The 17,738-nt window shown below is 41.0% G+C and overlaps 1 protein-coding gene across 6 annotated transcripts in view; it reads right to left on the bottom strand.

Annotated features, from left to right (window-relative positions):
• EP300 (E1A binding protein p300) overlaps positions 1-17,738 on the bottom strand; it is a 130,863-nt gene that overhangs the window by 60,709 nt on the left and 52,416 nt on the right. For all 6 annotated transcript variants that reach the window (XM_073327139.1, XM_073327141.1, XM_073327148.1 and 3 more), the window contains exons 4-6: positions 15,281-15,542; positions 13,464-13,577; positions 11,916-12,152 (exon numbers count right to left, since the gene is read on the bottom strand). In XM_073327139.1, coding sequence (XP_073183240.1) covers positions 11,916-12,152; positions 13,464-13,577; positions 15,281-15,542 — 613 coding nt within the window. The remainder of the gene's footprint in view (positions 1-11,915; positions 12,153-13,463; positions 13,578-15,280; positions 15,543-17,738) is intronic.

Here is a 17,738-nt window from a genome sequence, read left to right as displayed (position 1 = left end):
CGAGGAAGGACCCCTCGTACAGGGGGGTGGAGGATGAGGAAAGTCCCGACCCATAGAAAAATGGAAAAATCAAAACAAGAACAAAATAAACTAAAAAGTAATAATGTAAGAAAAGATCTAAAAAATTGACTAGCAAAACAGAAGCCACGCTTAGGCAGGCACTACAAACTGCTCTGTGTCAGGCCAAGGCTGTTGAGGGCAGTTTGCCAGCAGAGCCCAATATATCCTCGGTAAAGGACTAGTATGCATAGGGCACATGAGCAAGCCAAATGGGCGCTGCTTCGAAAATCTGATTGAAGGAGCATGCACACCTCAAGTGGAGCACCAACAAGGACTCAAAGAATTATCATCTCCTCCTTTTTTGTAGCTGTTACATGTAACTCAAGCTTCTTACTTCCAGAGAGTTTCATAACACTGCATCGCCTACACTACATTAGTTTTCACTGCTTTTTTTATCTTTACTTTCACTTCATGCCATTTATACTAATTCTACTCTTGGGATGGTTTCCCAATAACACACACCAAGTCCCCTTCCTCTCCAGTTTAAAAATAGTCAAAGCACTAGAAAATATATTATAGGAAACAATCGCTACTAGCAAGAAGATGGATTGGGTGACAAATTACTTTTTAGCTATAATTTTTAAAATTCACCCCCAAAACATTTCATTAACAACTTCTGAAAATCTACCTGTTCTGCAAAATACACTAGCTCTTAGAAAACATGTTTTTCCACACTTATACCAACTCTCACTTAAAAAGTGAGCTCTGAAGCCGGAATTTTGTTTAGTATGCTTTACACATTGTAAAGCATCCTACAGAAATAATAATGACAAGACTTAAAGTGATTTAAACCTCTTCATGTAAAATGTCACTGTCTAAACCCTACGGCCTTATGGCTTAAATAGCAGCTGTGCAATTCAGGCTACACCATTCAATAGAAAATGGTTCATTTAGACAGGAGATGTAATTACTGACATCCATGGCAGAAATCAATCCCTTAGACTGGTACAGGACTCAACAAAAATCTAACCTCCTTCAGGAGTTTTAATAGGAACAGCTTCAGTAAATTTTAGATGCTACCTCCTGCAACCAAGAATCCTAATTTCTGTCAAATACCAGTAATACTTCAGCTCAAAGTAATTCCTTACAGGAAGAGTTTTGATCATCACTTGAAAGGCTCTCCTAAAAGCAGGCCTCCATGTGAGGGAAGGGGTGCATGCACAAGTAGGAAAGGAGTACAAAAGTTTCCTGGCATATAGTACAATAAGTGCTAATTATTGTTATTACTGCAGAAGTCAGCTACCTCTCTGCTTCGTCTTATACAATCATTTGTTTCTATTCCAAACAAATAGCAATCTAAGTCACAAACTCTTATTGCTAGTTGACAAAAAATGTTATCCCAGTTCCTTTGAAATACCAAGAGGAAGTGTTCTCAGTGTGAATCACTGTGTCCAAGAGGACATGAAAGTATCAGTCAGTTCACCATGTCAAGAGTGACTTTTCAGGGAGGATGTGCAGTTTAAAATGGAGACTAACTGAGGGAAATTCCTTTCCTCAGGATATCTGTATAAAATTCTTCTATACTCCTTTTCCACTCTATTTTTAAAAACTCTACTAAGGCAAAGTTACAACAAAATGTTAACATACTACATCATACAGTACTTATTTCAGGATAAGTTTAATAGTCAAAAAACCTGGCTAAAGATTCCAGCTTGCTGGTTGGGGAGCCTCTTCCTCAAAGTATGCTAAAAAAGGGTAACCAAATTTCTACATAGATATCTCCTCTTCTGTATATACTTGATGTGAAGCTTTTCATTAGAAGCACTGTCCAGACTTTTCTGTACCACAACTCTAAAGAAGTCCTATTTTCCCAATATGCAATACAAAGTCTTGTTGCTAACAAAAAATATATTTGCCATTCTGTTTTTAAAATGGAGATCCTTGACTGGAATATAAAGTATTCAGGTTAAGGGATCTCAGGGAAACTGGCATTTTGTTATAAGACAAAACCTGAATAATTTCCTCCCCAAACCATCCAATTCCTGGACACAACACCACATATGAAATATGTTCCCCTTTCCCCACAATCCCTCCAACAGAATACATTCCTGGTAGCAAAAAATATGATGGATCTTAACCGGAGTCAAATGTTATCTATACAGTAATTTATAAAAATTTTCTTTGGGAGCTACACAAATTGAAGATGTACATCACCTCTTCCATATGAAGATCCACTCACCTAGATCAATTTCTTTGCCCAAATCCCTCTCCTGTCTTGTCATCTGGGTTGTTTTCCTATCAACATCTTTTTCAATCAAAATTGTACATATCTTAGAAACTGAACTTTTTGTTCACACTTGCTCCTGGGTCAGCTCCTCAAAATGTGGTTAAAAGGTCTAGATAGAGCAATCTTGTATCCAGAGTTCACAATAAAATGTTTGATTTGTAAATACTGAAATATGGGATCTACATATTATTTACATTATTACGTATCTCTTGGTATGATTTCAAATCAGGACCTAGGAACAGCTGTCCAAATTGAGTAATCTCAGCTCTTACCCACAATGAATAGTCACTTCGATATTTCCTAGGGATAAATTCATGATTACTAGTGAAAGTAGCTAAGGAAAAGGCTTTGATAACAGGTGCTTAAAAAAATTATCCAAAGCTAAGGTGGTCTGGATGAAAGGGTGATTTTTTTTATTTTTGGTGACCTAAATTTTGTTATTCTTTGAGTGCTTGTTTATGTCCATTCCAATGTAGGTGTGTACTTGCCCCGAGCACGGTCACCAGAAAAGTTTTTCCCTCAGTGGTATCTGTTGGGTTGGCTCTGATTCCGCCTGAAGTTGTGCTCTCATAGCACTGGTATAAAGGGCTCTGCCAACTCACCACCCCCTCAGTTCCTTCTTACCATCTGTAACGGTAGTTTCATTCCTGCTTCTGCAAGTACTCCTCAGTGGACTTTCTCTAAACTCTGTAGAGAATTTAAGCCCACAGCAAGAAGGATAGAGATGCTAGATTTCACAATATTCTCATCGAGACAGCGCTCTGACCTCCATAAGAGCCAGGCCACTGGGACTTGGCACCGAGTACTTCGGCCTCAGTGAGAAGTGCCCCAGCCTCACTTTGAGACACCCAGCAGAGTTTCCAGTCGCCGGCACCAATGCAAGATGCTACAACTGCATCTAAGGAACCATGGCACTATCAAATATCTCCAGTGCCAAAGAAAGATGCACCGGCGAGACACTAGGCGTTGTTCACCCTCGCCAGTGCCTATGAAGAAACAAAGGAAGACAGACAGATGGGCTGATCTCCAACACGGAGATCAGCAGGACAAGGGAACACTGCCAGGGTGAGACCTGGGTTGGGCCACCCTGAGATGCCGACAACCCACGCTGTGCCATTGACTCTGGTCCCAGAATGAGAGCCGTTGAATCCAGCACTGATAGACTCATCAACATGAGACAGGTCAGAGGTCCAAAACCCAGCCAGTGTTGTCGATGCCAGAGGCCTTCACAGCAGCAAGGGACTTACTTGTGCTGTCAGTACCAACGTTCCTGGCTCTGCGGGAACTGTCAATGGCGGCACTGACATGAAGGACTTCTGCAGGCTTGAGGCCACAGATAGTTTCAAAGGGGAAACCAGCCATGATGGCACAACCCAGGCCCCACCCTCCCAGCACCGCTCACCAGCGCTGGTTGGCACTGCTCTACCCCAGTCTCTAGAGTGATCCTTGGAGATGGACTCTTAAGCAGAGTCCTATGTCTCACGGTGGAGCCAGCAATTCCAGTCTAGGCACTATCCCGCCATTGACCCAAGTCAAAGGGTGCCGCCAGGACAGTGGCAGTTCCCCGTATAGTGACCTTTTTGGAACCTCTGGGCATTTCCAGTGCAACAACGGTCCCATTCCAGAAGATCATATTCAGTGGCTTCAGAGCCCAGACTGCCACCGCCACCAGAGCACGATCCAGGCTCCAGTACAGAGGCCGGTGCTGTATGTTGGGAGATGGCACCATGGGATTCGGCTGGAGCTGAGGACAAAGAGTAGGGGTTGGTGCCTGTCCAAGCATCCACCTCCTTTTCCCTAGATAAGGCGGTCATGGAGACTGATGTTGCACCCCTGCAGGAGGATTATAAGTCACCCTCCTTAGGAGCTCTTTATGTATCTCAGAACCTGGAAATCCAGGCACTGATCTTATTCATAGAAAGGAAAACTACTCAACTGCTAGTGGCAACTGCAGGCAGGATGTAAGGCTCCCCAGTCTCCGCCCAGATAATGTTATGGTGGATCACCTCCTGTATCCGCACATGCTATGACCTGGCAAAAGTCCTGGCTCTGGACCTAACAGCACATTCCACAAGGGTACAGGCATCTTCAGCTGCATTTGTGGCACAGGTTCCCATCCAGAACCTCTGTAGAGCAGCAATGTGGTCTTTGGTCCACACTTTTGCATCTCACTATGTCATCACTAAGCAGGCCAGAGAGGATACTTTCTTTGACAGAGCAGTGCTACAGTCTGCTTGTCAATCAACTCCGAACCCCTGTTCCTACACTTGCTTGGGAGTCACCTACATTGGAATGGATATGAGTAAGCACTCAAAGAAAAAATAGTTACTAATCTTCCATAACTGTTGTTCTTCAAGATGTATTGCTCATGTCCATTCCAAAACCCTCCCTCCTACCCCGCTATCAGAGTTAGCCAGCAAGAAGGAACTGAGAGTGTGGCAAAGAACAGTTACAGAAGATTAGTAACCTTTTTTTTAAGACTAAAAGTTACTATAGCTGTAAGTGGGGTCCAGTCTTGTTCAAGTTTTAAAGTGCTTGGATGGTCTATTGTTAACCCACTTGATCACATTTTAATTATGATTCATAATAAGCCAAATTAGGGAAAGCTAGCCCACCCCACTTGTTAGGCTTATCAAGAACTTTAGAACTCACCCTTTTTCTTTTGTGGAGGAATTGTTAGAATTAACATGATCAAATTTAGAGTTCCTATATAAATGCCTGCCAGCAACAAACCAGACTAGTCAGGATGAACACATCTGGTCAAATTTTAGCATCCACATTAAATTTAAGCAATAGGTATGTATGATGCACAATTGGCAAGATCTTTTCCTTCTTTAGGAATGGCCACAATTTTTGCCTCTTTCCATGAATCTGGTGTCTTGCTCCCCTGCAATATACAGCAGAACTTCAGCATTACGAACACCAGAGTTACGTACTGACCACACCTCAGTTGGAACCAGAAGTACAAAATCAGGCAGTATCAGAGAGACACCCCCTCCCCCCCAAAATAAATCGCAAATACAGTACAGACTGTGTTCATCTACTAAAAAAAAATAACGGGAAAGCAGCATTTTTCTTCTGTGTAGTAAAAAGTTTCAAAGCTATATAAAGTCAATGTTCAGTTCTAAACTTTTGAAAGAATAACCATAACGTTTTGCTCAGAGTTATGAACAACCTCCATTCTTGAGGTGTTTGTAACTCTTGAGGTTTTACTGTACCATTAATCAATTCAGTGACAGTAGGCTTTAGTGCTCTAATACTCCACAGGAAACCCATCAAGACCTGGAGCTTTACTGGATTTTGAATTCTTAATTACAACTTCAACATCCTCTGCAGCAATTAGCTTACCAAGAATGGCCATATCATCCTCTGAAAGCCAAGGTAGCTTCACACTCCTCAAATGCCTGTTTAAAAGTTCAGGATTTGGAGGTTCTGAAGCATACAAAGATGGAAAAGTTAATAAATGTTTCAGAGATCTATTTGATGCCAATTTCCAAGTCTCCCTTTTTATTTCTCATCAGAGGGATGGCCGATTTATCCTGTTTCTTTTTTTACTTGCTGGCTAAAAGCCTATCAGCTTTATTGCCCTTTTCATAATATTTTTATTTAATATATCTAAGTGTTTGCTCAGCCTTATCTATCTGTAACGGGTTAATCTTCCCTCTTAATTATATTCTTCTACACTTTTAGATCATATAGATTTAGGTCAACCTTCTTTAACCAAACTCTTCAAGAGCTCTCCTCTTGTTGAGGTAGGATTCTCTATTTATAAGGATACCCCTCATTACTGACTTTCCAGCACTCAAGACGACATTTTCAATTATCCCTTTTTTATTCTGTATATTCTTGAAAATTTTCTTCCAGGTCTTGAATTCTATGGGGGTGGGGGAAGGGTCACACAATAAAGCTCTATTTAACATCTAGGCCTTTCATTTTTCCACTGAGTCCCAATCTCATAATCTAGTACATGCAGCTAGGTGCACAATCAGACCAAGTTATAAACCTCAAATTAGTTTTTTTGACTAAATTAGCAAAGTCCTAGAAGCAAAAGTCATATTAATCCTGGAATAAGATCCATGAGTAACAGAATAATATCTACAGTCAGATTTACCATAATTTTAATTCTGAGACCCAACTTTTGAATATAATCTTTTCTATTAAAACATAATTTAACACCTGCTTCTGTTCTCTAATCCCTCTTTTCTTTCTCTCCTCCCTTCCTATGAATTCCCCCATATTTACCTCGACCCCGTGGCATTTTAGTTCTCTGCTGGGGGGATAGGAGGAAGGTGTTTGTTAACCTTACCCTTCAGCTCATTTATTCTACCCTGACCGAATTGGCCCTGTCAACACTGTTTCTCCACTTGTGAGGTAACTCCCTTCTCTTCATGTGTCAGTATATAATGCCCGCATCTGTAATTTTCACTCCATGCATCTGAAGAAGTGGATTTTTACCCAAGAAAGCTTATGCCCAAATAAATCGGTTAGTCTTTAAGGTGCCACCGGACTCCTCCTTGTTTTAGTGATTTCTTGGTGATTTGTGGCACTAATGCCTTTGATCCCATTCAGATTGTTCTTGATCTGATTTGCCTATTCCCATGTCCGTAAGTACCTCTTCCCCCACTTCCTGATCTGAGACAGACATACATACATCTATCCTTCCATTTAAGGAACAGTCTAAATGGAATCCCCAAGTGTATCTTATATTGTTCTTTCTAAGAATTGTGGTCACATGGTATAGTTCTCTTTACTTTCTAAGGACTGAGATTGCCAGATCTGGGAAAATCTGTATGGGCTGGTTAAGAATCATCAGTGGTTCAGCTCCCTCCCTCATTGCTCTCAGTGTTGTATCCTTGTCTTGATAGTAGTGTAGACAGACAATTGCATCTCTTGGTCTGGAGCCTGCGGGAAGCCTGGGGAAAGGGATCTGTGAGCCCTCTCAATATGAATGTAATTCTTATTGCCCAGTTTTAATAGGTCATGGAAAATATCATCCAATGTGTCCAGAATACCTTTAAATCCTTATGTTATTCCTGTGTTCTCTACTTTCCATGTCCTCTAGCTTTAATTCTATTTCTTTTTCTCTGTTCAATTCCAATTCTTTCACAGAGATTAATAGTGCTGTCCAATTGCTCATTTAATCCTGCTTCCACATCTGATATTTTTCCATTAATCTCATTTCATTTTTTGATATCTAATGAAAGCATGGAACTCTTCCCTCATCTCCTTATTCATCTTTTGATTTCTAACAGCAGGTCCTTCAGGTCACCCTTTGTGACTGGGGCTTCACTACCCACCTCCACAGTCTGTTTGCTCGAAGTGGAGTTACTCTTTTTCATGGACATGTCTTCATTCTGGGGGGACAAATCTTTGTATTGGAAGATTCCTTTCCCTTCCCAGACATCTAGATCATCTTTCCTCCTTGCCTACTGTGCCTCTCCCCCAAGATGGTTGTCACCACACACTTCTACACTACCTACCTGTGGCTACCACTGCCACACTTCCTCCCCCAGCCACACTAGTACATTTTTTTTTTTTTTTTTTTAATAAATTCTGCAGGCTGATGGCACTGGATACTTTTGCTGAATTTTCTCCCCCAGAAGCTGCTCTCTGGGACTGGGATCTGGCCAGCTCTCTTCACCCTTCTTTTTCTCTTTCCAAAACTAGCTCCACAGATGGTTATTCACATTTAGGGCACAGATCTTTTGATTCAGACTGGCTTGGTTCTTTTTATCTTCTTAAATTGTTTTCGTTTCCCCTCCCCTTTATTGCAGAGAGCTGGAGTTAACCACCATCTTGTTTGCTACTTTAGCCACACTCCCTCCACTAATTTATAAAGTGTATTGTGTATCATAGTCCAGGACTAAGTTCTGCCATTCAGATAAGCTACAATTCCATGGACATTCACTCTGGTGATAATGGCAGATCTAAGACAGGAGAGAGTTACAAGATACAAACTGCCATACCAAAGAAAGCCATGGTCCATCTACACTGGTACACTGTTTGACAAGAGCTAGTGCTGTCAGAGGAAGGGTTCCTCCTCTTCTGATCAGTTAAAAGTTTCTGTAATAGTGGAATACTACAGCATGGAAGAAGGACATTTCTTTCTAATCTCAGGTGGTGATCAGCTCTGAAGCCTGAAGGTTGTAATTTTTCTAATGTTTAGTTGCAGATACTAGTCTTAATCACTTGTGTAATGCTATTTTGAATCTTACTATGCTATCTGTCTCAATATTCTTCTCTAGAGTGTTCCACGTATGGGATTATGTGGGGAAAATCAAGGAAGTGAGGAAGCCGGCAATAAAAGAGAATCATAGAATAGAATCATAGAATATCAGGGTTGGAAGGGACCCCAGAAGGTCATCTAGTCCAACCCCCAAATCAGCAGGATCAGTCCATCACTGATCCTGCTGATTTAAGGAAGTTTCAAAGATTCCCAGCCCTAGCAGCTTTATCTTTCACTGTTAAGTTATTCCTGTGCTATGTCTTTGACCCACAGAAGTCTCTTCACACAATTAAAATTTCTCTTGGTTTTACTGTCGTTGCTGCCTTTAATTTCACCCTTTACCCATAATAAAACAGAAAGACATTTGGTTAACAGGAGTGCTCACTGGGTCTTCTGTAGTCAGTCTATTTTTATTTACTGCCATCATTTCTCTTACCCTCTCCAAGTAAAAAGCAAGTGTTAAACTTCTCAATTCCTCATCTGCCATCCTTCATGCCAAGGCCTGAATTTGTTAGCCTTTTACAGACCCATTCTATTTCTGACAAAACTGAGCACAGCATTTGAGGTGAGGTCAAACTTATCTGACAAATCTGCATGAACATCAGTATTTACCTCAGTGAGTGGCTAAGTCAGTAAAGAATCCATGTTAACTTGCAAAGCTATTCAGAAGGCATGTCGGCTGCTCATAAATTATGACTGGGAGAGGAGAGAATACCAGGAACTGACAATCCCTGATTTGAGAAGCTAATCAGTATCTAAAGAAGGGTGACATTCACAATAGGACTACATAAAGTTGGAGTCCCAAGTCTAATCAGACTCCCATCATAGTGCTGGCTCTTTAAAAATGATATTACCACCATGAATGGTGTATTCCTACAAATTTGTGTGTGCTTGAGAGGGACATGGGTGAACAAATCAATGACAACTTGTTTGAAGATGATTCAATTGGCCAATTTCTTGAGAAGACCTTTGAAATTGTACCTCTTGACACCACCAAGAAAGGAGATTTTCAGAAGTTTACCATTTTACACATCAAGCACAATCTAGACAAGAATTACTCCCCCCTCTTGATCAGCTCCAGACTGGCTAGTCTTCATAAATTCTATTCTTTACAGACTGTGGCAGAATATCTAAACAGCAACAATCATTCACAAGTATTAAAGATACTAGTGGAGGAGGGAAAGAGGAGTTTCATCTTCATGATGTACAATGGTTTGAAAGTTTAAGGCTTCATGGTTGGTGGTTTTACTTCAAAAAATTTTGGTTTGTTGGAGGATTTTTTTTTCCCTTTTAGAAAGAATCGGAGAACTGAAGAAAGTCACAGCTCTCATCTAAACGGGTTGTGGTACTCAAAACTTTCACAAGGAGCTTTCCTTCCAAAAGTCTGATGGGAATCTGAGTCAAACAGGTATTATAAAATGATGAGTTTTGTCGTCTGGCTAAAAATCTCTTCCTCTCTTAACTGGTCAGGTTTCAGTTTCTTGTAGGATAACATAAGACTAATCATTCAGGCTTGATTCTCCCAGCAAAAATGCCAAAACAGGGGGGAAAAAAAGGGGGGGGGGGAGACACACTCTTGCAGGCTACCTTCAAAGTCAAGTAAAGTATCCTTCAGCCATCTGCAAACTACAATGGCATTTTGCATTTATAGAAACGAGCATGAGAAAGAAAAAAAAGGTTTGTTCTGATGAAGCTATATTGTATATCAATAGCAAGGCCAAGCATGAGAATAAGAGCAGACCAAGGTTGAGAAAAATCAACACTAATCCAGGGCAGAACTGTGTCCTTTGGTGTTATCTACAGTCTTTGTATTCAGAAATGAGAATAGCACAGATTGGCTAAAATGAAAATAATCTGAGGAGAAAAGGAGCCACACCCTGAGGGATTGCAGTCTAATTTCTCTCCACTAATCCAATAATAATAATAAAGAACATGAATCTCAACAGGCTCTCCAGAAACTTCAGAGAGCAACTGTCCTCGGAAATAGGGTTTAGCTCTAGCACACATTTCTCCTATGACTAAAGAACAGAAAAATATTCTCCAGAAAATAGTCTAGAGATACGAGGAAAGCCAGATCAGAGTGGGTTGGGAAGACCTTGATATCCATCAATTGAACCTTAAATGCACCACATAGGTTACTTCACAGAAAACAATAAAATTCTGCTTATTCTGGGCTTTTCACCTGGGTAAAGACAACCAAAGAATGGCTATGCTAATCTCAAAGCATCCATTTAACTGTCTTAATTTGCATTACATTTTGTTTTGTTAAATGAAGTTACTCAAATGCACCATCTTTATTTGCGAAGAAGAATCACACTGGAGTGGTATGAAGCAAATATTTTACTTTTGTGTACTTGCACCTACTGCAAGCATGAATGTGTATGGACTGCTACAGGGCCACATGAGAATCTCATCATCTCAGTGTATCACATTTAAAAGGTTTTATTCTGAAGTGTTTTAAAGATACACAGCTATGTATTTTTTTTAAAGTTGTACATGAAAGCACTCTTGAGTTTGGGGCAACTGGAGGGAGGAGCCCCAGGTGTTGGACAGGAGTGGCAGGAGGCCTAAGAGGGAGAAGAGTTGGGGAGCCATTACCTTTTCCCCTGGGCTTGAAGAGTTACTGTTAACTTCTGGGACAAGGGAACATTCCACCTCTTCTCTTCCCAGAGGGGAGTCTCAGGAGAAAGCTCATCTCACTCTGGGGCCCCCTGCTTCCCCTCTCCCGGGCTGGTCTCTTCCTATTACCATTCCTTTCTCATTATACTGGGGCAGGCCTTTCTGGTAGCAATCACGCGCTTATGTTATTTTGTCTTGTTTTATAATGAAAATAAGATCACAGCAGTATTTTAAAATACTGAGCTTAAAATTGCTGAAACTTTATTTTAAGCAGTAACCCCAATTTTTTTTTCCAGTTCAGTTTCAGGTCAGGAGGTAGGACAAAATTCTGGTTCAGGTTTGGTTCTGGTTCGGTTCTGGTTCAAGTAAAAATTCTGGTTCAAACTGGTTCTCCGGTTCCAGTTTGACTCCCTGGGTAGCTCAGATACAAGGTAAGATCTCTAAGTACTCTTTGGTGGTTCTAAAATAAGCAACGTAGGGACAGAGAACGATTCTAAGCATCTAAACAATGAGTTGAGGAGAGCAATTCCCTATTTAGCTCTTTCAAATTTTTAAACACTACAGAACAAATGACAATGCTGTAAAATGCTTCAATCTGCATCTGATCATGAAGTCATACCTGCATTCCAGTATTGTGCAAGGTGTGAATATACACAAAACAGTTCTGAAACAAAAATACTTAAGGAAATCTTGAAGCATTTTCGTATCATGAAGCATGCATTAGACAAAGCACAGAAGATAGCTGCATACAGTTTGTATTTTAATACTTGAGTGTCAACTTACTCATGGGGTTCATAGGGCGCAGACCCTGGGGTGACTGCCCTTGCTGCTGATTCTTCACTTGAGCCTGGGATTGCGTCTGCATCTGGTTCCCTTGATAGGTCAGTCCAAGGGCTGCATAGGCCCTCTCAATGGAGCTAGGGTCAATCTGACTGGTAGTGTTTATAGAGGACGTAGTCTGTTGCCCTACCCCTACAGAGCCAGTATTTGCAAGTCCTGCGGCAGCTCCCCCCAGTAATGCTGGAAAAGACAGATACCATATCAACAAAAATGTCAGAAACTGAGACCAAAGAAAAAGGTAAAAGTGCACAAAATTTCAATTGTTGGTATGACCAAAATATACCCTTACAAGAGCAGTTACATGAGCACCCTGGTCAAGAGAGTCCACAATGCGAAGTTTGAGGAATTTTACCCTACCACAATGTACTACTTTCACTATGAACTGGGAACAGTAAATTTACACTAATATTAAATGTACTGGACATGTCAGTTTGCTTTAACCAGTTTAAAGCTCAAACAGCACATAATCAGATGTTAAAGGCCCGAGGAGCAGAGTCCTCCAGATTGCTCATGGAATTCTTTATTTCTCTCTCTCTCGATACAAAGTTTCGGAACAGAGGTAAACAGCCTAGAGGACCAGTTGTGAGAAAAGCACAAAGTAGCAAGGAGAATGGTTTGGGTTTTTTTCCTGGAGGGAATACTGGGAAACAGAAGCATTGGGATATTTAGACAGGAACAACAAGGGAGAGTCAGACAGCAAGAAAAATTTTGGGCAAGTAACATCAGGAGAAGGATGGGGGAGCATGCTGGGACATAATGCAGAAGCTGCCAAGGTAAAAAGAGATGAATTTATGTAGAATATTCTTCACATGGCAGAAAAGTGTCCGCTTAGAACGGGAAGAAGAGGGGCTGGTCAGGTGAGAAGCAGAAGTTACTTTCATTCAACCTTAGCTGAAGGTCAGAAGAGTATGTGGTAAACCCTACAAATCTTTTGCTCTAATTACACATACAGTGTTCTGTTATCAGGGCATTTATAAACCAGAAATTTTAAGAATTCCAAAACTAGACTTTGAATTCAAGTAGTATATAACCTGGCATAAGTATAACACTGTAATATCATTTAATACTTTCATATTGAACTGAGCAGGCAAAAGTTCTTAGAACACACCACTTTTTAATCTTTAGTGTGCAAACCCCACTTTCACAGTTCTGACAAGGATGAAAATGGACATGCCCAACATTTCTTCTCTCAGAACTACCAGCCCTTGGGCTGCCCCAGCATCATGCTGGCCTCCTCTCTCCAGCTAAAAAGGGCTAAATTAAGCTATCTAAGGGGGTTTTCAACATTATATTGGGTACTAGCTAGAGAAAGAGGGGATATTCTTCCAAAGCAACATGAAAATCCTTATCCTCACGTGTTAGTTCCTGGATGACACGGCAGCTCTACTCTGATCCATACTCTTAGGGGCTTACAATAACACAGATCTAACACTAAACATGACCTTTTATGATTAATCTAGCATGCAAAGGCTTGAATTGCATGAGGCTTACACTGTTGGTTTCTTTTGTCCCCAGCATTTTTGAGAGGCAAACACACAGGACAGTCATGTCTTGTACAATTCTTCCAGTGCGAGATGATTTGTCGTGAAGATGCGCAGTGTGCCACTAGGAAAGGGAAGAGGAACAAAAAATTTTAAAAAGATAATTTTACATTTTAATTTCTCCACATGCTTCTCTCTCATGCCCATTCACATGTGCACACACACACAGGACCATCAAGTCATGGCTCTATGAAGGACAACAGCACAAAATATTTTAATCAGAGATGGCAGAGATTCATTAAGGTATCTGGTCTAACCTCTTACCAGGACAGGATTTAGAGTGTTTTCTTTGCAGAAAATAAAGAGGTCTTACAGTTCAGTTTTGTTGCTAAACAAAAGTTAAGGTCCTTTCCATTAGGTTTATATATGCCATTCTGCTCTCCTTTCTCATTTCTGCTTTTAAATTTGAATTTAGTGCAGGTGAGAGTTTTCAGAATAAAAATCGGAAATCGAAGCATGCTTACACACACACGCACCCATCCATACCCAGTGCTCTTAGCCAAACTGTCCCATGCCTCACCTGAAGGAATCAGTTTTGGGGGCAGAGGGGATTTTTCATGTTTGCTTGCTGTCCTTGTCAACAACCCCAAATGAGGTACAAGTGTCAGAAGAGTGTGCAGTTGCCCACTAGCCACTACAGACTGTTTCATCCTGTTTCTTTTCCATCAACTAATTGTACAAAAGCCAATGAATAGCCAGAAATCTGCAACAACTGTCATTGTTTCAACTTTCTCCCAGGTCAGTACAGACCAGAGACAAGAGGCTTCAATATTATTAAACCAATCCCAAAACATCCACTTTCCTAGGTGTTAATTCTTTCATACTTTCAGTGACAAAAAAATTCAAGGGTGTTTACCTAAGCCTTACTGCCGAACTTAAACTGAACTGTGTAGAACTGTAAGTAAGTTAAAACAAGACTACAAGGTATGCACAAAACATGGGTTCCATTTTGACCCATTATTAACTACAACATGAAGGACAACTGCTCCACAGCCAAAAAGGGCATATAAAAAAAGTGTATTCCTTGATGGCTTATGTTTACCTTTACTCTCTAGGAAACTACCATTGGAAGTCTTTTAATAAAAGAAGTGGTCAGGACCTTAATTTTTCTTAGTCATCCTAAATACGGTACATTTCCAGCACCACAGTCTCCAAACACGCATATGAGGCACTGGATGCTTAATGACTCAAAATATAGCACTCTCCCCTCTGAACCCCCAACATCAGCTACTGCAGCACTCCCTTGGCAGTTTCCAGACTAAGTACTGTCAAAGCTGACCCTTTACCATGTGAGATCTGACAATATCACAGCCAGAGGTCAAATGGCTGTGGGCCATTGTTAACAGTTACAGTAAAGCCTGTCTTAGAGACCATCTCTGAAGGGAGACCACTTGTCACTGCAAGACTACTTGCAGAGGCCATAGAACACCACTGCTCTCTGGTGTGCAAACCTTTGAAGAGAGACCTCCTACAAACAACTACTTTTGCTAACTCTCACAAGTGATCACTCTTGGTAGGTTTTATTGTATTTCAGGATGGGGACAAAACTTGAATGGCTATGCCTCTGCATCACAAAAGGTGCTTAACCCTTTCTTTTCTTAGCATGCAGATGTGATCATGGAAGCATCCTGCTGTCAAAACCCTCTTATAAGCTAAATTCCCCAGTGTCTATAAGTGAGAAAAATTCTACATCATCTCCTTCATGGAGTCCTGTCCAATCCTATATTTATTCTTGTAAGCACACTCACATGCTCACTCTCTACTTACCCTGGCAGGATTTGCCAGCCTGGCAGTGGGTCATGTGGTTGAGGACATTCTTCATGGTACGGCAATGAGGGAGGTTGCATTGTCGCACCTCACCATTTGCCTGTTCCCGCCGCTGGCACTTGTGAGCATGTAAGAGGAGAACGAGCTGCTGCTGAATGAGTTTGCGTTTTTCTGGGTCTGCTGTAGGTGCACCTGACCCCATTCCCTGGGGAGCAGCTGGCACCATCCCAGCTTGCTGAACTTGAGTAGCCTGCTGCTGGCCCTTGAGGGAAGTGACAGAGACACACACAAATTAAAATCAAGTCCCTTTTTAAAAAGGGTCAATTCACTGATTAGCTAGATTATACACAAAATCACATCATGAATACAATTTTGCATTGAGAACTATATCTTCCACCTACCTTTAACCAATGATTACCAGAATTAAATATTTATTAACACTGTTGCACACTGGTATTGAAACTCGTTGCTGACAACAGTACTTTCAGCCTCTTTCTTCCTCCCCCACCCCCCTTTCCTTTTTTTCTACCTTATCTATATGATTTTCTTAAGGCCACTTCAATTCACACACACTTTCAGATTGACTTGTGAGGCACACAACTTAAAGTCTCATTAAATATGACTAGATTTAAACTTCATTTTTAAAACATCAGAAAGAGCTGTGGGTGCAGCTGTTTAAATGTAAGATAAATCTAACAGAGAAATCCTGTAGCACTTGTACAATTATTTAAAGAGGTGCTAACAAAAGAAGTCCTCCACTTTTGAAAGCAACAGAGTCGAACTGAAGAGGAGATGGCTGGGAAGTTGCCTAGTCACAAAGATTTCATGCAGGCATACAGAACACAAAGGTTCTACCTATTCTCTACCAGAGATGCCACACAAACTTCCAGGTAGTGCACAGTATAATTAGCCTAGACTGTGTTGTTCCATTTAGCATTTCCTTCAAATGACCTGTGATGAGTTCTTTGCAGGGCTCCTCTTTGTGCCTTTTCAACGGCAAAATCTGAGGCTTCTGATGGACTGTCTACTTCTAATTAATTTGATGTAATCTCTGATGAGGACTGAAGATTTTTCTGGGATCTTCTGAGATTCACTATCTGTGTGATCTTGTCCCCATGGTTTCTTTAGTTGCTTTGAATAGCATTATCAACATCCTCCTTCCGCAAAAGGAGGAGAGCAAGGTTAAGGGCACCATTAAGTCTTAATGCTCAAGTGCTGCCATTTACTGGCTTGTTTGCAACCTTTCTGTTTTAGGCAGGAGACTTGGGAAGGTAGTGTTTGTTTCGTTCTAGGTGCACCTGGATGTATAAGTCATCTTAAGCAGGTTTAAGTCTGAATTGAAGCTTTCTGAAGAGGAGATTGTTCATGACCCTTACTAGCACAACCCTCCTGATGTTTTGACATTTGGGCTACCTGGCTATAGTGGTCATGCTGGACCTTTCCAAGGATTCTGCAAGTACAAGAAGTTGCTTCAGAAACTATGCCTACAGTCCTGTGTACGGAACTACCCTCTTGATATATGAGTAAAGGATTGGAATTACTCAGTGATGAACTGTTCTTCAAAATAGCCTGAAATGCAGTATTCAGGACTTTATCCTATTTCATCCATACTCAATGTATATAACGCTTCCTACTGAGATCGCCTCTAAACATGAGGTGGAGTATGAGTATGCCAAACAAACATTTATTTCGACCCGTGGATCCTGTTTGATCAATATCTGCTTTGGAGATGTGCTTGGTCAATACTGATATCCAAAGCCATTAATGCTATCTCCTCCTCAACCTATGAAGACTTAAAGTTTGATATTAGGTACTGGCAGTCAGTACAAGGATATCCTCTTTGGTGCCTCCCGCTCTCCTCCCCATCTTCTGAGGGGATACGTTAAATAGAATGACGCTAGAACTCTGGCACTATTTTGGACATTCTTTCCAGGGAAAACTATCAGATACAGTACAAAAGTGTTTTTCCACTAAATTTGTACCAGCCACACTTTGACTTATCCTGTAACAACTTTTGCAACAGCAATGTATTCCCAAGACAAAAAGTTTAGTGACTATAATTTTCTCCTAGTAGGACTTTTAGCAGGGCTCTTTACCACTTATAGAATGCAGCAACACTGTTGCGTTAGGAATAAACACTGGCTGCCTGTTAATGACAAACTGATTAAGACAGTCCTGTTGGTTTTTAGAGTTCTGAAAGATTGTAGGACTTCATATTATTTATATTACTGTAGTACCAAGCAGCCCTAATCACGGACCAGGACACCATAAGAACCCTTTTCTTGTTGCTCAGTTTGACAGGTAACCAATCTCATACCAAGAGTTCCATCATTATGCTTTTGCTGTTGTGGTATGATATTCAGGGGTGGTCAACCTGTGGCTCTGGAGCCATATGCAGCTCTTCAGAAGTGAATATGCAGCTCCCTGGATAGGCACTGACTGCTACAGGCACCAACTT

Source organism: Lepidochelys kempii, chromosome 1, assembly GCF_965140265.1.
Source record: "Lepidochelys kempii isolate rLepKem1 chromosome 1, rLepKem1.hap2, whole genome shotgun sequence".
NCBI classification, from domain to species: Eukaryota; Metazoa; Chordata; order Testudines; family Cheloniidae; genus Lepidochelys; species Lepidochelys kempii.
This window is presented reverse-complemented; position numbering and strand designations above follow the sequence as displayed.